This window comes from Ostrinia furnacalis, unplaced genomic scaffold, assembly GCF_004193835.3.
Source record: "Ostrinia furnacalis isolate ACB-3 unplaced genomic scaffold, ASM419383v2 OfSCF1928, whole genome shotgun sequence".
In the NCBI taxonomy this organism is placed as follows: Eukaryota; Metazoa; Arthropoda; class Insecta; order Lepidoptera; family Crambidae; genus Ostrinia; species Ostrinia furnacalis.
The window spans coordinates 29,731-55,964 of record NW_021132167.1 but is presented as its reverse complement, the minus strand read 5'-3'; the positions used below and the strand labels follow the sequence as shown (position 1 = coordinate 55,964).

The 26,234-nt window shown below is 43.4% G+C and overlaps 2 protein-coding genes and 1 non-coding gene across 3 annotated transcripts in view; 2 read left to right on the top strand and 1 right to left on the bottom strand.

Annotated features, from left to right (window-relative positions):
* The window catches only part of Sec31 (COPII coat complex component secretory 31), a 35,136-nt gene extending 19,474 nt beyond the window's left edge, over positions 1-15,662 (bottom strand). Inside the window, exons 1-19 of the mRNA XM_028306414.1 lie at positions 15,595-15,662; positions 15,196-15,423; positions 14,742-14,878; positions 13,433-13,602; positions 13,042-13,124; positions 12,431-12,547; positions 11,280-11,427; positions 9,266-9,415; positions 8,248-8,418; positions 7,761-7,835; positions 7,418-7,518; positions 6,758-6,870; positions 5,854-5,942; positions 3,354-3,410; positions 2,648-2,732; positions 2,180-2,290; positions 1,583-1,780; positions 804-985; positions 63-221 (exon numbers count right to left, since the gene is read on the bottom strand). Of these exons, the coding sequence (XP_028162215.1) occupies positions 63-221; positions 804-985; positions 1,583-1,780; positions 2,180-2,290; positions 2,648-2,732; positions 3,354-3,410; positions 5,854-5,942; positions 6,758-6,870; positions 7,418-7,518; positions 7,761-7,835; positions 8,248-8,418; positions 9,266-9,415; positions 11,280-11,427; positions 12,431-12,547; positions 13,042-13,124; positions 13,433-13,602; positions 14,742-14,878; positions 15,196-15,398 (2,349 nt within the window). The 5' untranslated portion in view covers positions 15,399-15,423; positions 15,595-15,662. The remainder of the gene's footprint in view (positions 1-62; positions 222-803; positions 986-1,582; positions 1,781-2,179; positions 2,291-2,647; positions 2,733-3,353; positions 3,411-5,853; positions 5,943-6,757; positions 6,871-7,417; positions 7,519-7,760; positions 7,836-8,247; positions 8,419-9,265; positions 9,416-11,279; positions 11,428-12,430; positions 12,548-13,041; positions 13,125-13,432; positions 13,603-14,741; positions 14,879-15,195; positions 15,424-15,594) is intronic.
* Positions 15,663-16,242: 580 nt separating this feature from the next.
* On the top strand, positions 16,243-25,252 carry LOC114354155 (trichohyalin). The gene is made up of 11 exons (XM_028306413.1): positions 16,243-16,426; positions 17,688-17,863; positions 18,270-18,473; positions 20,014-20,134; positions 20,622-20,792; positions 21,661-21,782; positions 22,467-22,610; positions 23,081-23,180; positions 23,580-23,756; positions 24,953-25,192; positions 25,238-25,252. Exons 1-11 carry the CDS (start codon positions 16,271-16,273, stop codon positions 25,250-25,252), a joined length of 1,626 nt encoding a protein of 541 aa, XP_028162214.1. The 5' UTR covers positions 16,243-16,270.
* Positions 19,731-19,802, top strand: TRNAA-CGC (transfer RNA alanine (anticodon CGC)). The gene has a single exon. It is a non-coding gene; the product is annotated as a tRNA-Ala (tRNA).
* Positions 25,253-26,234: the final 982 nt, after the last annotated feature.

The window sequence follows — 26,234 nt, the reverse complement described above, 5'->3', positions numbered from 1 at the left end:
GAGCCCGCGTCGCTGGACTCACCTGGGCGGCGGGCCGCGGGAGCCCGCGTCGCTGGACTCACCTGGGCGGCGGGCCGCGGGAGCCCGGTCGCGCGCTCGAGGCGCTCCCGCAGCTCGGTGTGCGCCAGGCCCTGCAGCGAGCTGAGCGCGCTCTGCAGGCAGCCCTGCGCCGCCAGCCGCGACGCGTACTCCACGAGGACCGCTTCTAGCTTGTCGCCGTTCTGGGGAGAAAAATAAATCAAATTAGGCTAGGTACCTCACTTTGGTTCAATTCAAAAGCCAGTAATTTTTTTTACGCTAGACAAAGCAGGTATTTGACCGCAATCGCACCTGGTGTTAAGTGAGATTGGTACATATCTGGAATCATAATTGTAGGAAAATATTCCGCACAGTTACCTACGGCATAGCACAGGGACGCCTGAGCTCCACACTACCACCTATGGTATAGAACAAGGCCGCCTGGGCTCCACACAGCCCCTGTGGTATAGCACAGGTACACCTGGTCTTCATACAACTAATTACCCGCCATTGGCGTCCACACGACGCGCCCACAGCGCAGCTAGCGGCGACGGAGACATGGTGCACAGGTAGCACAGGGACGCCTAATCTCCACAAAGCCACCTATAGGGACACCTGGGCCAGTCCATAAGGATGCCTGGACTCAGCACAGTCGCCTGTAGTATAGCGCAGGGCCGCCTAAGCTCTGCACAGCCGCGTGTGGTATAGCACAGGGACACCTAATCTCCGCACAGTCATCGATGGTACAGCACAGGGCTGCCTGAGCCCCACACAGCTGTAGTTACCTGCCACTGACGACCTCTCGCGGCAGCAGCCCGGCCGGCTAAAAGGACGCGCTCGGCCGCGTCCACGCGCCGCGCCCATAAAGCAGCTAGCGGCGACGGAGACATAGCGCATAGGTAGCACAGGGAGGCTGCCTCCTTTAGTGCTGGCTCCGACTCGGCAGATAACTTGTCGCCCAGCATCTCTGTACAAAATGACAAGAGTTCAGTTTATAGGAGGGTAGGCGTTTATAACGTTGCACCGCCCTCCATAACGGTACGCGGGGTCGCAGATAACGCGCGGAGAAGCAAGTGCAGATCTGCATAGCCTTTCCTGCGTTGCGACACATTGTCAATGTATTGTATCAAGCGTGATTTATATAAGTTCACGTAGCAATTTTTAATTCAAGTTTATTGTAATTTTAAGTGCAAAATAATATTAATATTTTGGCTATGGCTGATGAATAACAGGGTTTATCGGTCTCTTGCGATCTCTGAGTCATAGACCTTTGTCTCATAATCACTGTTGTACACTGTGATACCTTGTAAATTTAACCTGTTTGAGACAAATAAATACTTTCTATTCTATTCTAAAACCGAGGCAGTATCCCGGGTACACACTCCGCAGGTACACACTCCGCAGGTACACACTCCGCAGGTACACACTCCGCAGGTACACACTCCGCAGGTACACACTCCGCAGGTACACACTCCGCAGGTACACTCACCGCAGGTACACACTCCGCAGGTACACACTCCGCAGGTACACACTCCGCAGGTACACACTTCGCAGGTACACTCACCGCAGTAGTGCGCCAGCGCCTCGCCGTCGCAGTGCGTGACAATAGCGGCCAGCGTGTCCCGCCAGTTGCGAGGCGACGCCGACTGTACTAGCGTGTCCCATCGGGACTGGAGTAAGCTGCCCGATATCAGGGACACCGGGTCCGACGCCGTTTGCTTCAGGTGGTACTTCTGCACTTTGTACAGGAGCTCTTGGCTGCCTGGAAGATTAAAAACGAACATAAAATATGTACAAATTCATATAAACTCAAGGACGTCTACTGTTACACAAAGGCCTCCCCCAAGATTTTTCGCAAAACACAGTGCTGCGTTGCCTGTATCCAGGTGCTTTCAGCGACCTTCACTAGATCGTCAGTCTACTGAATGGAAGGCCTGCCTACTTTACGTTTACCGGTATATGGTCGCTACTAGAGAACTTTTCTGTCCCAACTACGCCGCTAACTACAACTTAAGTTCGGCAATTTTGCGGGCTATGTCTCTTGCTTTGGTTCTCCTACGGATATCCTCATTTCTGTTTCGATCATTGGGTGACCTTGAACCTTCTTGTGAGACCCATAGAAAGAATGTAAAGCACAGCTCTTACAGAAGCTATCACTCACCAAGAGAAGCGATGATGAGTGCGTCAGCAACGCGCGAGGCGTCCAGGCACAGCTCCACGGCTTCTTCCAAGTTGCCGCAGATCAGCGCGCGGCAGATCAGGCTTGTCGGGTCTGCAACGCAAATTCAACCTTAACCCTGTGCCATTTACGATTATTCCAGCTAGCTGTAAGTCTTGAATTTAGGGATTTTCTGCTAAAGTACAAAGGAATAAATAAAGAAAAATCAAATAACATGTATTTTCGTAGAGCTTTCTGAATAAACCCACATTTAACCCTATATTTTGGGCTTGGTTGTTCTTCTCCAAATACTCTGTTTCAATCTAGCTATAGTCTTACGCCCGTATTCACAAACATTACTATGAGGTCTCACAGTGTGCGTGGACGCACAGGGTGACACATGAACTAATCACAGAGCTTTTTTTTGAAGAATGTTGATTTACGTAATACACTTTTACAGGTGTTACTCACCTTCCCCGTTAGGTATGACTACGTTCGTGACAGCAGTTCCGATGTCCACGTTGGCTAGTTTTCTCTCGATCAGGGTTGTGGCATCCTGTGAACATATTGTCACTTTAAATACAATGAAAATGCGTACTTACACTTTATGGGTATCAAATAAATTATTTTTTATTAGTTAAGAAAGGTAAACAGAAATGTGCATGAAAATTAGTAACTCGATTAGCATTGCTGTTAAAATATTTTTTCTCTGCTCACCAAAGTGTTGCGTAAGAGTAAAAGAAACATTAAAATCTTCGCATAACGTTGTTGAAAGTATCCCCCACAGATTTGTATATTATAGNAACGCCCGTATTCACAAACATTGCTATGAGGTTTCACAGTGCGCGTGGACGCACAGGGTGACACACGAACCAATCACAGAGCTCTATTCAACGCTGTGCGTTCGATTTGCTGCTTCACTTAAGCAAGCATCGTTTGTGAATACGGGTGTATAGTTCCAAAATACTGAACTGTCCTATGCATGACATTGACAGCGGGGCGCCACCGTCAATACCGGATCGCTGGTTCCGATTTTTGCCATGTTGGAAACCATATAGTTGAACGATGGTAGCGCCCCCCTGTCATTGAGTTTGGTGGGACAGTTCAGCGTGGGTCATCTATAAGACATTTCGATCATTCAATTACAGTCCTCAAAATCCTACCACTAGATACTTACCGACAAATCGGTGCTGGTGTCAGTGGACAGCTCTGCCTCCGTCTCCGTGGACTCGCCCTGCCAGCCGCAGCGACAGAAACATACAGCTTATGTGCCATGGACATAGCCCGGTACACGCCAGTAATACACCCGAGGACATAGCCCAGTCAGACAACAAACTCTCTTAAGAGCGCTTTCACATTTAGGCGACTTTAGCAGCGCGACAGAGGCGCTGCCGATAATTTCAGTATCAACTACAAATAAACCGCACCTTCCGCGACGCGAACTTTAAAGATTTTCTTCTGACACAATCATGGTGCCCCAACAATATTCTGTTATTTATTATTTATTTATACAGTGTGTCCGGGCTTGTAGTGATCAAACTTTAAGAGCGTAATCTATGGACAATTTTATCGATGAAAATACTTCAAATTTGGGACTTGACCCATTTCTCGCAAAATTACGAGGATTTAAGTTTTTAATTTTTAGTTTTCACCTCTTCCTTCAAAAACAAGTGAAAGCGTGAGTAGCTTAACACTAATAAGCAAAAATGTTATATCATGCGATAGCCAATAAAATTATCTATTAGCAGAAGTAGAAAACAGATACAAGTTTCATACATTTTAAGGGAGTAAGAATGGATTTAATTAGAAAAAAACATGACTTTTTTCATTTCTTTTTCAGATATTTTCCAACACAAGGAAAACCAGGTCGTTAAGGTATGTTTTATTTGCATTGTATTATTAGTATTTGAGCTATTCTACAAAACGAATGTAAATTTATTAGTTTACGTTTATTAGTTTCGACGTAATTGTTGAACAAAGATACCCCTTCCCAGCGGTTTCCATAGCGCACGCGACATGCGAAAATGCACTGCCTGAAAGAATCACACAACCTATTCCGATTACTATGGAAACCGCTGGGAATGGGTATCTTTGTTTAACAAATACGTCGAAACTAATAGACGTAGACTAATAAATTTACATTCGTTTTGTAGAATAGCTCAAATACTAATAATACAATGCAAATAAAACATACCTTAACGACCTGGTTTTTCTTGTGTTGGAAAATAACTGAAAAAGAAGTGAAAAAAGTCATGTTTTTTTCTAATTAAATCCATTCTTACTCCCTTAAAATGTATGAAACTTGTATCTGTTTTCTACTTTTGCTAATAGATAATTTTATTGGCTATCGCATGATATAAAATATTTGCTTATTAATGTTAAGCTACCCACGCTTTCACTTGTTTTTGAAGGAAGAGGTGAGAACTAAAAATTAAAAACTTAAATCCTTGTAATTTTGCGATAAATGGGTCAAGCCCCAAATTTGAAGTATTTTTATCGATAAAATTGTCCCTAGATTTGGCCCATAAAGTTTGATCACTACATGCCCGGACACACTGTATATTCGGTGTTATTTGAAAGCACAATAAATATCCTTAAAGAAAAACACATTTAATATCTTAATAAATTGTTAACATATACCATAAATGTGACTTGAAAAAAGACCTCACTTTGGGCTCACCTCTGGGATCAATTAGACCAATTTTTATGGTTATAAAACCAAATAATGATTTCTCGTGCCCTCTTTAACAAATGGATAGCGATTAATCCCAACTTAACAGTTTTTTAGCCATAAAAATTGGCTCAAGGTAACCTATTTTTGAAGATGTGACTCTGGACCCTTTCTCAAGACACATTTTTGGGGTAAAAACCTTTCCTTTAATGAAATGATGTTTAGAACTAGGCTTTCAAATGGTACCAATGTTGGTGGGACGTGGATGCATACGTTTGATAATTGCTTGTCGCGGGAAGTGCGATTTATTTGATGCCGAGTGTATATGAAAGCTGATGTCTGCTTTCACATTATAAAAACGCCGCTGCCGCGCTGCTGTCGCGCTTCTAACGCCCTAATTTGAAAGCGGTCTAACCGTCTAATTAGTAAACCAGTTAAATGTCAACTAGATTACTTTTTAGAGCTTTAAACGTGAGCTTAGTCATATTAATTTTGTTATAATGTAATACTGAAATAATTTTATTGGCTGACTGAACTAGTTACAGAGTGAGAAGCGAAACGACACTTGCGAAATAGGTAAATAGGCCAATCGCACAAAGAAGTTAAGATTAACAGTTTAATAGCAATAATAAAAGCAAAGTCCTGGTAGCTTACAAACTACGTTACAACAAGAAATAACCATAGAGTCAGTAAGAATTTATTCGCACAAGTGTGTTAAAGCTATAGACCAAAGGTCTGTCGCAATCGCTTTAAAATTCAAGATCTTCGACTACATTGTATCTTTTATAAAGATAAAATATTAAAATTTCGATTATAAAATACATCCATAGACTTCAATAAAGTTCGTCGTATCAGAAAGAACTTCATATTTCCACATTTGAAGCGAGTAAATTGCAAATGTAAAACTCGCGACTGCAATTGACAGTTGCTATGGCCATCCCGTTGAAAGCGATTGCGACAGACGATGGAGTTTGCAAGCCAGTCTTCATCGCGTGATGGCACTTACGCGGCTGAGAGCGGCGACATCTGGCTGCGTGCCGTCGCCGGGAACGCCGTTGCTTTTGAACTTCGACGGGATATCGTCTTGTTTGAACCCTGCGCAATAAAATATCAATAAATATAGGTAACTTTCAAGTAATGTTGACGACTATTGTGGTGAGCTCACTCGTGACACAAGCATATTTAGCTTAGTACGAGGGGCTAACGGGAGTATTAGTAATTTGTGTAATAACAAATTGCTAATAATCTTTTTAATTATTTAAAAAAAAAAAAAAAAAAAAAAAAAAAAATGTAGGTGTGTATTACAAAAGGAAACATAAAACTCAAGACTGGTTAAATTATTGAATTTCAACCAATCACAGGGTTTACCCGCTCGAATTTAAGCTTCTTAATGTGATCCTTAGAAACAGAATGAAGGAAATTCAAGTTAGCGATAGGTCTTATGGACTGGCAGTTTATTAGTTTAAAAAGAAGAAATAAAATATTTTGACTGTTTTATATTATCAAAGGTCTATTAGCACATAACGGAATCAGTGCATGAGGTATGACAGCGGCACAGGAGGGTGTTTTTGTGACGACAAATTAAAGTAAACGAGACTTCATTTTGTAAGCTCTCTGTGACGTCACATGTCACCCCTCCCGTGCTACTCACCTCAGGCACTGACTCAGTTCTACGCTAGGTCTGTAGTAATTTATTAAAGTTTAACAATTTAAAAGGCGGAAAACGCAGCGTGGGACGTCCAGCGAGAAAGGCGCTGAATGCAGGCCGCTACCAACCGTGCGATGTGGAAATCATTGGGGGAGGCCTATGTTCAGCAGTGGACTTTTATGGCTGAAATGATGACGATGATTTAAAAAGCAATAATATCTTTTTCAGTGACGAAAGCAGCAAGAGATTATAGTCAACTCACCGAGCAAGTTCAGCACCTCTTCTCTGAAGTTGGGCAGGAAGTTGGCGCGCAGGAAGAACCACGTGTAGCGCTCGTGCTGATCGCTCGCCGCGTCGCCGCGCGCGCGGCAATACCTACGGGCAGGAGAAGTAGATGAAGTAATGCCGCGGGGCGTACGTGGAGCGTTGGCGGGGCGTACGTAGAAATATGCGAGGTTAGTTTGAGACAGCCCGGGAGGGTCTCTCTGCGGTTACATCAAACGAAGAATGCCCATGTGACCAGTACGCCCAATGCAATGTGAACATATACATATAGACTGAAAAGTTTCTTCCACTATCTCCGAGTAAAGTTTTAAGTAGTAACTTCTTCATCAACACTATTTAGCAAGTAAAAGTTAGAAATATTTTTGCATCAGTCTTATCAGTGTCAAGGTTTTGTTGCTACTCGTGACTTTAAGCAACGAGTAGCCTACTTGACAGTTTACTTGGAGCTGATGTAAGAGGCTCTGAGTGTATCTTCCCTATGTATCACAAGTAGATTAAGTGCACCCCAGATTTACTAATTTGAATTTGCTAAAGTTTGAGGCATATAATTTGATACTGAGACATACAATATTCATAGCGAAACTTTTTCGTAAAATGTACTCTGTTAGGTATCGTAATAAATCAGCAGTTCCCTTACTCGGCGAAGTGCTGTGCGTTCTGCGGGTCGTAGGTGAGGCCGGGGCCCAGCGCTGCGTCCAGCTGCGCTGCCTTCTCGATCACCTCGGGATCGCTCACCACCTGGGGACGATACACGATGTCATAAGGTTGGTGCGGGGCGTTGGTGGGGCGTACGATTTGTAGCAATATGAATATAGTTTTATCTTGATAAAAAAAGTTGACATTATTTGAAAAAACCTTGACTCGATTGAAACGCTTGAAGAACAGTTTTTTTTATCATAAAGCTAGTGATAGTTACCAGTATAATGTTCGCTGCAGAAAAACTGTTGTTTATTTTATTAAAATGATGAAATGGAACTTACTTGACTGACGTACACCATTTTTTGTGGGCCGGCTTCTTGTGGGCATTTTTCGAATGTAACTAATTTACCGCCGAACTGTAACAAGAAATGTGTTGATTAATTACGAATTCATCTATAAAGTATTAATTCATCCACAAAGGATTCATTTGAACACATTCGAACGCGAATATTTGGCAAACTAATCCTGGCAGATTATATTATGTGGTTCAGAGCTCAGAACTTCAGTGCGCGTTTGGTCGCTCCCATATCTCGTACTTTCCTCTCTTGTTCCACTGTTCGACAAAGGTTTCTCTCAGGTTGTTCCCGTAGTCTTTATCAAATGATCTGTGGGATAGATCTCTTCAAAGAGATTAAGGGCTGATTTTTCAATCATCAGAATAAACTTGTCAATTTGAAAATATTTCCCACATTCAAACTTATTCTTCAGTTAACAGTTATCCCACAATTGAAAAATCAGTCTTTAGTAAATATGTACATTTACACTTACAGCAAACTTAGCAGCGACAGGCCTCCTCAACCACGCAGGCGCTCTGCTGGGCTGCGGCAGTTGTCGCGGCGTCTGGGCCACGTTCTGTGGCTCGCGCTGCACCGCGGGCAGTTGGCTGAACGATTCTAAGCCGCCGAACGACTCCATTATGTTGTTTTGGGACTGGCTGGTCTGGAAAACGGTTTATGATTAAAGATTTAGTTTAAAAAGAGTCGAGGGAGTTAAATACTAGATCACGGAGGAGTTAAACAATCGATGAATTTCGTGTAATTCACTGATATTTGATATTCAGTAGCAGTAACCATGTTTTCGACTTTCATATCCAATATTTACAGATTGCGCCCCGCGGCTGGTTTCAGAATAACGCGTCACGCATGGCACGCGGCGCGGTCCACGAGCTAGGTGTTGCCTTGTTTTTTTGTCATGTGTCTAACCGCCTCTGTGGTCAAATCAAATCAAATCATTTATTTTGCGAAAATGGGTTTACATCAGTAGGTGTTACAATTTTTCAAGTAGGTATCTCCATCTTCCATCTTTAGGCATGCAAAATTATTACTGTTATTGTCACTTACATTCATTAATAAAATATAATTCACATTTATAATAACTAATGTCAGACAACTCAAGGTCAATAATTACATTAATGTCAAATCAAAAATAATAAAATAAAAATACTAAAATTACATCTAGTGGTAAGACCACCTGCTTCAGACGCAGAGGTCCCGGGTTTGATTCCCAGTGGGGGCAGATTTTTCTGTTCGGTTTGGTTGGTGGTAGGGCTTCTTCTAAGTCCGCCTAGCTAAGCTACCACCATCTTACCTAAGTCTGTCGCCATGTGTTCCGGCAGTTAGAGGTAAGATAGTCAGTTCCTCCGTGGTTGAGGATTCCGGATGAAGCTCGCTTCCACCTTCGGCCTGGTCATAACTTACCATCAGGTGAGATACAGGCCACAAGAGCTTCCTCGTTGTGGATAAAAAAAAAGTGTATCATTGCCCGCTGGCCTTTTATATAAACTCACCACTTCTGGCCGACTCGTGGGCAGCACGGTGTGGACGGCCAGCTGCTGGTCGAAGGACGCGGCGGCCAGCAGGCCGGGCGCGCGCGGGCACCAGCGCGCCTCGAACACCCACTGCCGCTGCTGACCCACTTCCATCACCAGCTCGCCGCCCTGGAAGACGTCAATTGGTACAAAATACAGCAGGTGAACAACTTTAAGTCTTGCCACACTGGCGGATTATAAGCTGTTTTAACGCGGAGCGGTGGCTTTTTGAAAGCATTTTGGCGACCGCGGCATACTTCGCCGCTCCGCTTGCAATCCGCTAGTGTGGCAAGGCCCTAAGGGCTATACAGTGTGAGTCACGTTAAAGTGTACATTTGAAAATAGATGAAACTAGACCTATTTTTATCGACAAAAAAGAGGTCAAAAAATTTTTGAGATTTTTTTTTAATTTTTTATAGAATTTTTTTTCTTCCAATTACTTATTGTAAAGAAAACGTAATAACTTTTAAACTAAGCGGTATATCCTGATAAAATAAAAACTGCAATAATGCCAAATAACAGGCGATACTAAAAAAATACATAAAATACACAAAAAAGGCCGACAAATAATAAAAAATGATACTTTTTGAAAAAAATCTGCTTTTAAATTCGTGTTTTTTTGGTTATTTTATAAATTTCTCCAAAAAATGCCCCTATAACCGGTGGTTTTTATTACTTTGTATTATTTTCTATCGTATTACCTTCGTAAAACCAAAAATCGCATGTCTCTATCTCTATCACAACGTTTGCAATGATCGTTTGAACTAAGCCTCTCCGGGCGCGCCATTCAACGCTTCGTTAACAACGAAACTGAAAATGGCTCTAGATTTGTAATTTTCATAAAGACAAGTTAGATTTCAAATAAAAACAAATGATTTCGAAGTAAAATAAGCATTTTAGTAAAAATCAATATTTTCTCTACCTGTAGCGGAGAATAAAGTTGCGGCAGGCCTTTGTTCAAACGATCATAGCAAATGTTGTGATAGGGATAGAGACATGCGATTTTTGGTTTTACAAAGATTTTACGATAGAGAGTAATACAAAGTAATAAAAACCACCTTATAGGGGCATTTTTTGGAGAAATTTATCAAATAAGCAAAAAAAAACTAATTTAAAAGCAAATTTTTTTCAAAAAGTATCATTTTTTATTATTTGTTGGCATTTTTTGTGTATTTTATGTATTTTTTTAGTATCGCCTGTTATTTAGCATTATTACTGTTTTTATTTCATCAGGATATACCGCTTAGTTTAAAAGTTATTACGTTTTCTTTACAATAAGTACTTGGAAGAAAAAAAATTAAAAAAAAATCTCAAAAATTTTTTGACCTCTTTTTTGTCGATAAAAATAGGTCTAGTTTCATCTATTTTCATATGTACACTTTAACGTGACTCACACTGTATTTCACATGTATACATTTTGGTAGCGCCGACTGGTTGCGCCGCCATGGTGTCCCGGTGAAATATAGCCCTAAGGGTCTCCGCTAAAACGCGATAGTCTGTAGAGAAAATTAATATGAGCACTCACAGGAAAAACTTCACTTTACTCAAGGGACAAACTTCACCTCCACTGGTTGAATTTTTATTGGCGGTCTAGTTGTAGAACCTAGCTATACACAGGAGTTGCAACAGTGGGCACAAGACGTGGGAATGGTCCCGTTTCTTAACTACCACTGCTTCAGGACGATAAGTGGACACTTTTGGACCATATCAAAGCTTCGGAATGGATTTTTTCCCATTTCATAGCCAGCTACGAAATGGTCCAAAGGAAAAATGGCACAATGCAAGAAACTCAGTCACTTTTGTCAACCTAATTTTCGAAGGTACATATGGAAATGGAGGCAAATGAGGATTTGTAAAGGATTTGCCTATGTCTCAGTAGTGTAGTGTCGAAAGTCATGTCGATATTCAGTAGTGTCGGAGTAACGTAATGTCGAAGTATCGTTTGTCAGAGTTTATATTGAGAATTGGAAATTGAGTGTAATTGAAGTCTTACCGGCTGCGCAGTGTTGTTGGGGTTCCAGCACAGGATGCGTCCGTCCTTGCCAGCCGATAGCAACATGTCAGGGTCGTGGCGGCTCCACGACAACGCGAGGGCACCTTTCTGGTGTCCCTCCAGCGTGAGAAGCGGCGACGCCGCCAACCTGCGGACCACATAGAGAAGTTGGGAAGTGTCTTCATTGATTGGTGATAACTATAGACGACGACGCGAACGTATTTTTTTTATCCACAGCAAATAATCTCTTGGCTTGTATCTCATCTGATGGTAATTGATGATCAAGCCGAAGGTGGAAGCGAGTTTCACCCGGAATCCTCAACCACAGAGGATGCTGTTAACATTGTTGTTATGGGGACAGACTTAGGTAAGATGGTGGTAGTTAGCCAGGCGGACTTAGACTATTATTGCATCAACGCACCTATTACAAGTGCATAAAATACAGCACGTATTGAATTTGTTTAGCCATGAGGTTCCTGCAAAACACAATAGGACTGGAGTGGTACTCTTATAACTCTTCCCATGTATGTCATAAGAAGCGACTAAGGGAGAAATATGCGAACATCAGGCCTCCCCAAACCGTCTCACCAACGTGAGGAGGTATTAAAGAGGTTTGAAACTCTCTTGCAGTCGATGTCATCCTCAGCAGGTCATATTACTACAGACCATAGCCATGATAGCCGAACGGTGAATGGGACTGGCCGACTCGAGATCCGAGGAACGCGGGTTCGAATCCCACCGTCGCTTCGCTCGACTATTGTGGTGAGCCCACTCGTAACACAAGCTTATTTAGCCCGCCAAGGTGCCACGCCCTCAGTGCTCGTGGCGTCGCTGCTGTGACCTGCCAGGATGACGTCACTCACCGCAGGTCCCACAGCTGCAGCACGGGCGCCTGGTCGTCCTCGGAGGCGACGCACAGCTGCGTGGCCACGCCCGGGTGCCACGCCAGCGAGCGCCAGGCGTGCTCGTGGGTCGCTGCTGTGACCTGCCAGGATGACGTCACTCACCGCAGGTCCCACAGCTGCAGCACGGGCGCCTGGTCGTCCTCGGAGGCGACGCACAGCTGCGTGGCCACGCCCGGGTGCCACGCCAGCGAGCGCCAGGCGTGCTCGTGGGTCGCTGCTGTGACCTGCCAGGATGACGTCACTCACCGCAGGTCCCACAGCTGCAGCACGGGCGCCTGGTCGTCCTCGGAGGCGACGCACAGCTGCGTGGCCACGCCCGGGTGCCACGCCAGCGAGCGCCAACGCGTGCGAGATGTGGCATCGCTGCAAGTACACGATCAATTACTAAATTGTGCTCTATTGTAACTAGATTTAGGACTCTTTTGGATTAACATTTTCAGGGATACTAGATTTCAAAACCGAACGGCGGTTCCAAACTCATTCGAGCCATAGGTATACGAATTTTCAAAGCGTGTCTATGCTCGTCAATATATTTGCACAAAAATACAATCACACGGAACTCACCAATCAGAATTTACAAACATAAGGGTTGATCAACTAGGGCTGAAGGAGTGTACAGAGCTAAAGCCTGGTCCGTGAGCACGTAGAATCCCGTCCAATGACCCCAAGCTACCCATCCCTATCGCTCGCGCGTAATTATGTTGCTGTCGCGACTGTGCGACGGGAACCCGCAATGAGTGTGCAAGCGCGACAGCAACATAATTACGCGCGAGCGATAGGGATGGGTAGCTTGGGGTCATTGGATGGGATTCTACGTGCTCACGGACCAGGCTTTAGATCAATGAGAAACAGCTTACCTCAGTTTCATAATAGGTTCATTCTTTCTCAGATCCCAGACTACACATCTTGTGGCAAATGTGGATCCTAAAATGTGTTGAACCTGCAACAAATCATAACAATTAATTAATATAAATTGAATTTATTGAATTTCCTGGTAAAATCTATCTACATATATCTATAAAAGCGAAAGGTCACTGACTGACTGACTAACTGACTCATTCACACATCACGAAATCTCAGAAACTACAAGTGCTAGGAGTCTCGAATTTTACATGGGGGTTCCTTTAAGAATGTAGGTGCTGTAGATGGGATTTTGCAAAATTCAACCCCCAAGAGGGATAAAGCGGGATCTACGCGTAAGCTATAAAGCTATAAACTAATTTGCCTTGATATCACATAAATACACACTTGCTGGTTCCACGCCAGGCCCTGCACGTGGTCGGGCGGCTGGCTACGGTTGCCGGGCGCCATGGGTTGGCTGGTGTTGTTGAGGTCCCAGATGAAGATCTCGCTCTCAGACGCACCAGAGGCTAGCAGGTTCTTCTGGTACGGGTTGATGTCCAGCGCTGACACTTGGCCTAGTGAAACGTAATATTATTGTAACATAACTTGTTGATGTTCATTTACGGCAACAATATCTCAACGGTGTAACCATCAGTTTGAGGATTCTCAACAGACTAGTTTCCTAAAAAAACTTTTCATCATCATCATCATCATCATCATCTCAGCCATAGGACGTCCACTGCTGAAGATAGGCCTCCCCCAATGCTTTCCATGTTACCCGGTTGGTAGCGGCCTGCGTCCAGCGCTTTCCTGCTAACTTTATGATGTTGTCGGTCCACCTTGTGGGTGGTCTAATAACTTTTAGTCTGTCAATTTTTTTTTAACTTTGGAGCGCTTTATCTCTCAATATTCATTAGTTCAAAAAAGTGAAAAATATGTGTCGAGTGTTTTTTGATAAGCTAACTGATGGACTAATTCAAACTCTTGCTTTTTTAGCCAGGAAACATCCCTATTTGCAACATTGATTCCTGTCAACTACTGCACTATTTGGACTATTCTTGCATAAGCCTTCTTGTATACTTGAAGAATTTGAATCTTAAACAGTAATTAGTAACCCAAAGAAAATTGCTTATGAGTAATGTAACGTACAAGATCATATTTCAATTGGTAGCAAATTGATTACAATGAATGGGTACAATAATTCACAACTGACAAACTGATAAACAGCCTACTACAGTAGTAAATGATATTGGATCAAATATCTACACAGTAAAATAATATTTCATAATGCTTTTTGTATGTTGTTATGAATGTTACATCAACCAACTACCACTATCACTGTCGGTCATGTACCTAAAAGACCTAATCATACCAAAATGCTATCTTAAAAAGAAGATTGTAATTGTCTTGAAAAAAGTACTGTATCAAAGATAGTTCATTGTACTCTGTTGAAAATCAGGTCAAATTGATAACAATATGCTCCTCATTCATCTCATGATAAACAGCACAATAATACAAAGACTTCCTTGGTAAAATATAAATAATTTTGGTCATCTACAAATTCATAATATGTTGTTCATATCAATTAAACAACATAACCCTCCTTCTGGCGCAGTCGGGTAAAAAGAGTTTTATGGTAACGTAGATTCTTAGTAATAATAATTACTATTATACTGTGGGAATAAATAAAACAGAAGTAAAAAGATATTATTACCACTATGTTTGGTGCTGCTCCCAATCAGTGCATCACTGGTGTTGCTGAGCAGTTTGTCAGCGTTGTAGAACTCCAGTAGGCCGCCGTCACAGCCACCGACTAATATGCCAGAGTCAGACCACACTAGCTTCTGAAACCTATTGGAAAAAGAAATCTTTGAGTACAAGATTACACAAGAAACCAATTGGAAAAGTTGTAATTGAACCATAGTTAGTTAGAATTTTTACATGCTATAAATTTTTATTGGTTATTAATTACCAAGTTCAGATGGAAAAAATTAATTTAAGAATAACTTCAACACAATATAATTGTAGTAGCTGAGAGCATAGCTCTAATGTTTCTGTTATGTTTACATAATTTGCATTTTAAAACAGGATGTTTTATTGATATCAGTGTATCTTTCCATATCATCACTTTCCTATTGGAAAATCAAATCAAAAGTTCAAAGGCCTACTTGTGCTGTGTTGTAACGCTCGACTTCAGCTCCAGATCCATCCCGGGGTCGTCCAAGTTCAAAGCGTACAGCTCCAACTGCGAGGACGAGCTGAAGGAAGAGTCCACCTGCTGCGCCGCCGAGCCAGCCGCCAGCAGAACCTGCTGCATCCCCGCCGGCGACCAGCTCATATTCACGGTCTTCTTCAACTCCTTCAGCTTCATCGTGATTGATAATCCACTATACCAACTAAAACAAACCGCAACTGTTTACGGAATTATGTCACACTTTTGGAACGCGTCCCACACGGAAACTACGACTTTAAGCTGCACATCAACTGTTCGGAGCGGTAAGTAAAGATGTAAAATTAATTTTTAATCACTAATTTCGAGGGATTTAATAGTAAAAATTATTATTTACCATAAAAACACCGAGTTGGCACTTCCAACGTGGCTGACGTAAATATTTCCGATTTGACAGCTGACGTTTCGTTCAGAAACGAAATCCGTTCAACAATCAAAATGTTTTTGGCGCGATGATTTGAATACAAATTAAAAGTTTTTATATTTTTGTTCATTTATACACTAAGATTTACACTTATGAAAAGTGTATTTCATTCTTATACATTCAAAATAAAATTAATTTTGTGCTAAAGTAAAGTAGCCGTGAGTTCTTTCTTGCAACAAGTAAGTAATAAAAGTTTAAAATTGTTCTAAACGTACACCATCACCATAACAACGTGAAATCAATAAAATCCCGTTGTTAATTTCTTTGTTTTGTTGTAAAAATGTTGTGTTATTTTTATTTTTCATTTTTTTAATCTTTGGTTATGAACCTCTTTTCGTTAATCTAAATCCTCTATCAGGAACAGAAAAAAAATCTTCTGATTGAATGTCAATTATAAAAATTAATTTATATTTAATTGAAATGAATTTTAAATTAATTTTCCTAGTTATTGTACAATTTTGATCGCAACACAAATAAGTAAGGTAAGTGAGTGAGTTGGCAAACTTTTTATATCTACCCGCTAAGTTGAATTTGTTACAACCTTAGGGTTACAACTTTGGTGTGGTGCTGTTTTCTAGAAAAAGCAGCCATGCCGTTGGTCCTTTCCAAGGACGAGTTCCGTCGCATCGAGCGCTGGACGGACGAAAACAAGGAGGACCCGGACGTGGCGCGGCGGCGGGAATACGTGCGGTACCTGGACGCCACCAGCCAGGCCATGACCAAGCACTGGCCCAACTCCTTGGAGGTACGGAGTCTTTTTTTCTCTCTTCTTGCTTATAAATTAGTTAAACTTGCGAACAAACTCATAATTGGAAGCAATTTCACTCATGGCGTATCGCCGCGTCGTAGACGGGTGGCCGGTTCGCATTTAATTTAGGTAGGTAGGTACATGCAAGTACATTAAGATCTTTTTTGGGTGTATTAATGCGTCGAAATAAGCGTCAATGCAGGTTATTCCAGTTTGGGCTACAATGGAATATGTACTTTCATTTATTGTTTTTTTTTTTCTAAGTAGGTTATGTAGGTAGCTTACTTTAACCTTACTTTATCATTTAGTTGTATCGAAGTTTGCCTCATTACGAGATAAGTTACATTAGATACGTGATTTTTCTAGTATTGATTTAAATTACGACTATCGTTTTAAAAATTTTAAGTAAGTAGGTAGGTGCGATATACCACGCAATCTTGTATACCCATTCTTATAAGATAAGTACACCATACAAGAATGCATGGTAAATTCAGTGAACTGCTCCTGAATCGAATGTACCTACTACTACTATTTCTATTTATTTATATTAACCGGCAGACAGTGGTGACTGAGTTTGTTGCGGCGCTTCTTCTCAGCACTTGCCAAATGTTGGTCTCGAAGCGCTGGTAGGGTAAAAAAATTATGAGACATGTAGAGGCTCCTTAAGAGCAAAATGACGAAATCGAATCGAATTACAAATGTAAGAACTATTTATTAGTCCAAACAAATAAAGAAATTTTGACTTTGACTTTTGACTTTGACTTTGGTATAATATCTATCAGTTAAACGGGAACAGAAAACATTAGTTAAAAAACGCTTAGCTTCTACTTAAGTCCTTGACCGCTTTTTGCAATGCAAGCACATGACGTGTTCATAAATATTCTTACCAAAGTACTTAGCCTTGTTACTAGCTAGAAATCAAATAAACTAATGAACTTAATTGAAAAGCCCTTGTTTGCATTTTGCAACTACAAAGTGCAGACGACACGTCAAAAAGCAAGCAAAATTGGGGTGCATTTTCAACAAAATTAGCTATAGTCTGAAGTGCAGTCTTCTGTGCAATATGTACCTACTTACCTGGTCTACTTGCAATACGATTACGTCATGGTACATAACTGCAAAAAAAAACGTGAACTCCTGCAAAAAAATCAGTCAACTCTAGGTATTTGCATCGCGCGTCTATCATCTCATAGATGCACCATGAAGTGCTGTCAGTCATATGTACAATGCGCAATCCAATACGTCGTGGTCTCCACAGAACGTGAACAAACGCAACGAGGAGTTGAGACGGGCGCGTCTCGAAGCGGCCGAGCAGGCCAACAGCAAGTTTTACAAGCGCTACATCAAGCGCAAGCAGGAGGAGCAGGAGCGGCTCATGTTCAGCGCAAGGGACACAGTCTTCAAGAATAAGGACGCGCCCAAGCTGCTTCTCAGGTGCGTTTCAGCTCAATGACGTCCACTGCTGGACAAAGGCCTCCCCCAAAGATTTCCATAACGACCGAACATGCGCTGCCCGCATCCAGGCTCTTCCCGCGACCTTCACCAGATCGTCGGTCCACCTAGTGGGTGGCCTACCCATACTATGTCTTACGGCCCGTGGTCGCCACTCGAGAACTTTTCTGCCCCAGCGGCATCGTCTACGTGCCCCGCCCACTGTCACTTGATTTTAGAAATTCTGTGGGCCATGTCGGTTACTTTAGTTTTCCTTCGCATCTCCTCATTTCTGAACTCATTCCCTGCCGTGTGACTCCATCCCTCATCTCCCCCTCCCAAACTGCATTCTCTCCAAGTTGGAGGCTCCAACTATTTCAAATAGGTACCTACTTACTTTTTCTTGTAGTGCGGTGATCGAGACAGTGATCCAAAAGGAACGTTCCGAGCAGCTGAAGTTCTTGGAGGAGCAGCGACGACTTGAAGCAGAACAGAAGCGGCGCGACGACGACGACATCATCCAGCGAGCTAAAGACTGGCACGCGCTCATGGCGCTCAAACGACAGCGCCGCTTCGACGCCAACAAGCGCTACCAGAAGGAGATATCCGACCAGTGAGTGCTTTGACATTAACTATACCCTTCTTCTTAGATACTCTAAAAACAAAGCCGAAGTTCTTAGCGAAACAGAAGCGGCGCGACGACGACGACATCATCCAGCGAGCTAAAGACTGGAACGCGCTCATGGCGCTCAAAGCGCAAGCGTCGTTTCGACGCCAACAAGCGTTACCAGAAGGAGATATCCGACCAGTGAGTGCTTTGAATTATAATACTTCTTCTAAGAGGTTGTTATTTAGATTCAAGCAGCTAGAAGCGGCGCGACGACATCATCCAGCGCGCCAAGGACTGGCACGCGCTCATGGCACTCAAGCGACAGCGCCGCTTCGACGCCAACAAGCGCTACCAGAAGGAGATCTCTGACCAGTGAGTGCTTTGATATTAGACCCTTCGTCTTAGCGGAGCAGTAGCGGCAGGAAGCGGAGCAGAAGCGGCGCGACGACGACGACATCATCCAGCGCGCCAAGGACTGGCACGCGCTCATGGCGCTCAAGCGAAAGCGCCGCTTCGACGCCAACAAGCGCTACCAGAAGGAGATCTCCGACCAGTGAGTGCTTTGACATTAACTATACCCTTCTTCTTAGAGACTCTAAAAACAAAGCCGAAGTTCTTAGCGGAGCAGAAGCGGCGCGACGACGACATCATCCAGCGAGCTAAAGACTGGCACGCGCTCATGGCGCTCAAGCTACAGCTTCGTTTCGACGCCAACAAGCGTTACCAGAAGGAGATCTCTGACCAGTGAGTGCTTTCATATTACATCCTTCTTCTTAGCGGAGCAGTAGCGGTAGGAAGCGGAGCAGAAGCGGCGCGACGACGACGACATCATCCAGCGCGCCAAGGACTGGCACGCGCTCATGGCGCTCAAGCGACAGCGCCGCTTCGACGCCAACAAGCGCTACCAGAAGGAGATATCCGACCAGTGAGTGCTTTGATATTACATATCCTTATTGTTAGCGGAGCAGCGGCGGTAGGAAGCGGAGCAGAAGCGGCGCGACGACGACGACATCATATAACGTAGGTAACGTGTCCATAGAATGTTACGCGCTTACGGCGCTCAGCGCTACCTACCAGAAGTATTCTCTGACCAGTGAATTTACTCTTCTTTGTAGGGACTAGTTCAAAAGACAAAGCCGACTTCAGCTTTCCGCTAGGAACTTTTCTAGCTGAGTAAATTGATACCTAGTTAATTTTAGTTTTGGTGTGTAGGTATATTGAACTAAGTAAATATCGTTATTTTTGTCGTGACGTTGCATCGGGGGTGTAACTCAGTGGTAGAGTGTCTGCTTCGCATGCTGAAAGTCCTGGGTTCAAATCCCAGCTCCTCCACTTAACTTTTTGCTCTTAAAAATAGCAGCAATTTTTTAAATATTATTTTACATGAAAGTTATTGATTTTTTATCATTCTTGTTTGGTTTTATTGAAAGTCATGACACCTAATCCTAATATTGACATTTGAGAACACTCGTGCAGCAATTCTAATCCACTTTCTTTGTTTTGCCCGTTTCATTATTTAGAAGGACATTGTACAATTTTGCAGAGCACGCGAGGTCGCCGAACGCAATCGAAGCGAGTACGAAACGGAGTTGAATCTGCAGAAGCTCGACAACATCAAGGCCAACGAGGAGATGGCCGCCATCAAGAAGTTCGAGGAGGACTTTGTAAGGAACCTTTACTTAATCTAGTTTCTAGTTGGAAGATGTGCAATAATCAACACTAGTACCTACATAAGCTAGTTTTCCGGCCGCGGCTTCACCCGTGTGAAATTTTGTTTGTCACAGAAAAACCTTATCGCGCGTGTCCCTGTTTAGAAAACCGGAATTAAAACTATCCTATGTCCTTTCCCGGGACTCAAACTATCTTTATGCCAAATTTGATCAAAATTTATTCAGTGGTTTAGGTGTGAAAGACACAGATAGATAGAGTTAATTTCGCATTATAAAATTAATATTGGTAGGGATTTTGATAATTTCATACATAAAAAATATTTCAAGAATGTAAGTAGGTACTTAATTATTTTCATCATGTTTCATTAGATGAAACAATGCGTGACCAAAGTGATTTGACAGATGGAATGATCACTCAACAACAACATTATTACAACTACATAAGTAGATGAAAATGTAATTTTTTATGCCTCCGCTACAGAAAGCCGCAGAAAAGAACCGCATCTGGTCGGACATGCAGCGGTCTCGCCAGGAGAACGAGCAGCGCCGCCGGGAGCAGGCCGCCCGGGACAACATGGACGACCGCCTCATCGACGTCTTACTACGTTCCCGGGCCAGAGTCGAGCAGAAGCGGAAGCAGACTGAGAAGGACGTGAGTACCTATACATAGACTGGCAGAGACTGCCATCCGGCATTAAGTCCGCCACAGTGCATTGTCTCTATGTGTGCTGAAGTTTAAATAAATAAAAAATAAATAAATAGACAGAGACCAAGGAAGACTTGGAGAGGAACCGCATCTGGTCGGATGTGCTACGCGCGCGGTACAAGAACCAGGATCGAGCAGAAGCGAAAGCAGACTGAGAACGACGTGACTATACATAGACAGTGAGACGATGGAAGTCTTGGAGAGGAACCGCATCTGGTCGGACATGCAGCGGTGTCGGTAGGAGAGTAAGCAGCCAGGGACAACATGGACGACCGCCTCATTGACGTCTTACTACGCTCCCGGGCCAGGGTCGAGCAGAAGCGGAAGCAGACCGAGAAGGACGTGAGTACCTATTATATTGTGCAGCCAGCGAGACGAACAGAGAGTACCTACGAAACAGCAATAGATGGCGAAGATGGAAAGGGGAAAATAAGTATAAGTACTTATGAAGAAGCAAATGAGCGCCGCAAGTTGGACCGGATTTTGTTATCAACAAGATGCTGACGTTCTCGAGCTAGGGTCGAGCAGTAGAAGAGGAAGCTGACTAAGAAGAACGAAGTATAGTGCAGCCAGCAAGACTAACGAAGACTTTAAAAACGAACGGCTTAAACAGGTAAGCTTCCCAGCTTACCTGTTCCATCCTAATCCTAATCCTTTAGGATAGTAACTATAATAGGAAGTAAACACATGAAGTACCGCTTCAACGATGTGACAATACATCCGACTCAGGAGTCACAAGTCTGAGTCGAACAGAAGAGGAAGCAAGGAAGTGTTTTACAATATAAAACTGACGTTTTTGCGCTGTCTCCCCCAGGTAAAAGAAGAGAAGTTGCGTGTTCTCGAGAAGATAAGCCAGAAGCTGGAGTCGGGCGACGCGGCGCGCGAAGCCAAGGACCTGGCCATCCTCAACAAGGCCATCAAGGAGAAGGAGGCCATGTAAGCCACTCAATTACTTACACTGTAGAAAAAGTAGATAATCCTGAAAGAATTCAAAGTGTTCAAGATGCGGTCGGATGTGAATAGTTTAAAGATTTCCATCGACGATGATGTCAATATAGGTGAGGGAGGTCCTTATCACCAGGACCGTCTTTAACTTCCTGAGTAGCCTTGAACATCTAAGGATCAAGGGGTCCCTTAAAAATTCCTTTTCAGCGATTGCGTAGGTAGTTATAAAGTCAAAGTCAAAATTTCTTTATTTGTTTAGACTAATAAATAGTTCTTACAAATCGTCATTTTGCTCTTAAGGCTTGTAGAGGCTACATGTCTCATAATCTTTTTACCCTACCAGCACTTCGAGACCAACATTAGGTCACTAGGCATGTGCCGAGAGTGCCCATTGAGGAACTGACAGGGGCTTCATGGACATTTTAATCGGCTTGCCAATTTGCGGAACTAGGTACTCCGGAACACGTAATCCGAAGTTCCGAGTGTTGCATGTTGCTCATGTTGAGCGATAGTGACAGATTGGCCCGAAACTACGTAAGCAACTAAGTCTGATGATCACCAAAGAGGTCAAGCCAGATTATTTTTAGACAGGGCTCCCTTCCCTGTCCCGTCATCCCTCATGAGGATCTGGACTATCACTTGCTTGCATTGACATGTGATTTATGTTGTACTTAGTGCGGAAGCGCGTCGCGTAGCTGACGAGCGCAAACAGCAAGCGTTCCGTGACGAGCGCGTGGCGCAGCGCCAGCGCTTCCTGCGCGACGAGGCGCAGCGCCTCAAGGACTTCAACACCGTGCGCCAGTGGGAGATCATGAACAGGTCAGCGCATACCTACCATGCATAGGTGCTTCATTGTAGTTATAGGTCATCAGAGATAGTTAAAAGATAAAGAAGAGAAAAAGGTTAAAGCCACCTTATTGGCTGGATCTGAGGAAGAATTTTAGCGGTTACGGAGTTCTCCAGAAATTGAATTGAATTTGAGGGAATTATGATTCTTTTATTAGTAGCAGCACACACTTCAACACTGTCATAATGGCCAGTCGGCTTGCACCATGTTGGGCGCCACTAATATGACATAGTGGCGCCCAACATGGTGCACGTTTTTCCTTTTATGCTGTGTTTTGTTTTCACTTTACAAGAGGCTACTGATTTACTTCGTGTATGTTTGTAAGTGAACTGTGGTCCATGATTGAAATTATGTAGTACAGCACCACGGAATTGAATTAAGACCTGGGAATTTGAACGTATATTTTGCCACACTTCATCATCTATTGCTTTGTTCATTGTAGATTCAAGAATGCGGAGTTGTACGATGACTTCCAGGAAAACCTACGCAAAGAGAAGGAACGCAAGATTCAAGAGTATAGGGCGGACATATTGCGGCTCTGGGTTTGTAAAATAAACCAGTTCTATTACTGAGAAAACCTATATGATTGTTTTGATTTTGATATAATATAGCAGTTTCTCTTTGAAAAAAGTCTTGTTTTGAAATTATTATTCTTTGTTTAAGAATTACAGGTCTATCGTATTTTAATTGAATCAGTGTTTGAGATGAGAGCAACACGGGAGGGTGTTTTGTGACTTAAAACGTCAGCGAGACTTGCTTTAGACTATGAATGACGTATGCTCCGTCAAGTCATTTTGTCACCCTTCCTGTGCCGCTCCGATGCCTCGGGGACAGGCACTGACTCAGTATCACTCAAAAATGTGCTATACCTGTACTTAAATTCTATTTTAATCATTTTTATAAATGCATTTTTCTGCAATTGCTGCTTTTTCTTCCCGCAGAAAGAGCGCGACGACCGCGAAGCGCGCGAGCGAGCGGAGACGCGCTACTTCTACGGCGAACTAGCCGAGAAGAAGCTGCGAGATGCCGACAATAAGCTGCTGACGCATGCTGCGGCGCTCGTGGAGGAAGCAGAAGCGCACGACCGCCCGCCCTTGGCGCTGCACAGGGCCGTCGATGTGAGTCATTACTGTAGCATTAAAGAAAGAGCGTGACAAGCAGAGACCCGCTGCTTCTACGGCGAGTTAGCCGAGAAGCTGCGAGACGCCGACAACAAGCCGCTGACACACGCGGCCGCGCTCGTGGACGTGAGTCATTATTGTAGCATTACTTAAGAAAGAACGCGACAAGAAGAGACCCGCTGCTTCTACGGCGAACTAGCTGAGAAGAAGCTGCGAGATGCCGACAACAAGCTGCTGACGCATGCTGCGGCGCTGGTGGAGGAAGCAGAAGCGCACGACCGCCCGCCCTTGGCGTTGCACAGGGCCGTCGACGTGAGTCATTACTGTAGCATTACTTAAGAAAGAGCGTAACAAGAAGACCCGCTGCTTCTACGGTGAACTAGCTGAGAAGAAGCTACGAGACGCTGACAACAAACTGCTGACGCACGCGGCCGCGCTCGTGGACGTGAGTCATTACTGTAGCATTACTTAAGAAAGAGCGCGACAAGAAGAGACCCGCTGCTTCTACGGCGAGCTGGCCGAGAAGCTGCGAGACGCTGACAATAACAAGTTGCTGACGCACGCTGCGGCGCTGGTAGAGGAAGCAGAAGCGCACGACCGTCCGCCCTTGGCGTTGCACAGGGCCGTCGATGTGAGTCATTACTGTAGCATTAAAGAAAGAGCGTGACAGGAAGAGACCCGCTGCTTCTACGGCGAGTTAGCCGAGAAGAAGCTGCGAGACGCTGACAACAAGCTGCTGACGCACGCGGCCGCGCTGGTGGAGGAAGCAGAAGCGCACGACCGACCGCCCTTGGCGCTGCACAGGGCCGTCGATGTGAGACATTTAAACACATTACACATAATTATTATTATTATGACAAGATGTGAAACACAATGTTTCGTTAGCTAAGCTCTCAATTGGGCCTTTTTTTGTGTCGCATATATTTTTTCTACTCCAACCAACCGGATTGGATCCATGATTATAGTGAGCACGATGTACAACTACAACAGGCCTTAATATAAAAAAAACTTCTGACATCACATTTTCACCGTCTGTTTTGATAGCATAATATCCAAAATAAGACGATTTTGCGAAGAAAAAATATTTTTTTATTGAAGATTGAATCCGCGCTTGAACCAGACCATACCATGTTAGAAACCTTTTCAGGCTGCTGCAGTGTTTTCAAATCTAACATAATGTTCTCCTTCAACAGCGCTACTGCAAGCTATACCGGCTATACCCGATGCCGGACCTACCCTCATCCATGCAAGAGCACTTCATGCGGTACGCGCCGTGGGACGGCTCGCGGCCTGACGCCGGGTATCAAGCGCCCGCGCCGCCGCCACCTGATCGAGGGCCTGACGCGCCCGATGAGGAAGAGACTGAGGGGACGGCAGGGACTGACGTGGCTGATAAGGAGCCAGCGCCGGGCAGGAGGGACGGGCTGCAGCAAGTGAGTGTCTTTTGTCTGATTCGAATTTTCTGAATTCTGTTTAAGGCTCAAGGGCAGTAAATAAACTACATAGGTACTCGTAAGTACTGCCGCACAATTTATAAACGCAGTAAGTACCACTTACTGCATTTATGATTGTTTTGAATATTCTGAATCCTGACATCGCGATCTATAAGAATCAAAGACCCGTTTTTTTCTATCTATCTTAGAACGGAAGATACATATTATCATAAACGCAGTAAAGAGCAGATTGTAGGTTTCTTCACATACTATGTTAGCAGTAAGAGCACATAATAACTTAATATTACGTGAATACTCGCGCTTACTTAATTTGCTACACAGTAATAGTGCAGTATGTGCCAATTACATCATTCTTATTATGTTTCTACAATTGTTAAGTTCACCTTGTACATAGTATATGTGCAGTAATTCCACTTAAACACACACTGATATTATGTTTCCATAGGAAAAACAGATGACTTGTACTTAATATTAATGCAGTAATTACAATTATACTGCGTACATACTAAGGATTGTCAGAGTGCTGCCTAGGTGTTAACATGTTATGAACGCAGTGGCTGACTCTTACGTTATTGGAAGAAGTTGAAAACCTGTCNACAGGACCGGTCTTTGTGGAAATCCTTGGGGGAGGCCGTTGTCCAGCAGTGGACGTCTTTCGGCTGAAACGAACGACCGAGTCTTTATTTTATTAGATTGGTATATTTAAGATCTAAAAGTGGGTGCCATATCTTAATTTTTGATTGAATAACAAGCGATCTCAGCAATTATTTTGTAATACTTGTTTCATTTACCCCTTGGTCATTTGGGAAAGTTCAACATGAAAGCGTTATTGGCTTATGATAAGCGCAGTATAATTGTATTATTACTGCGCATTTAAAGTTTTGATAAATTATTTTGATTCACACTCCCACTCATAAATGCAGTAAGTTGTAAAGATACGGCGCATATATTACGTTGTAAGAACTAAAATTTAAATCAATCATTTAACACATGTACCGTAAGTAACGAAAACTACTGATAA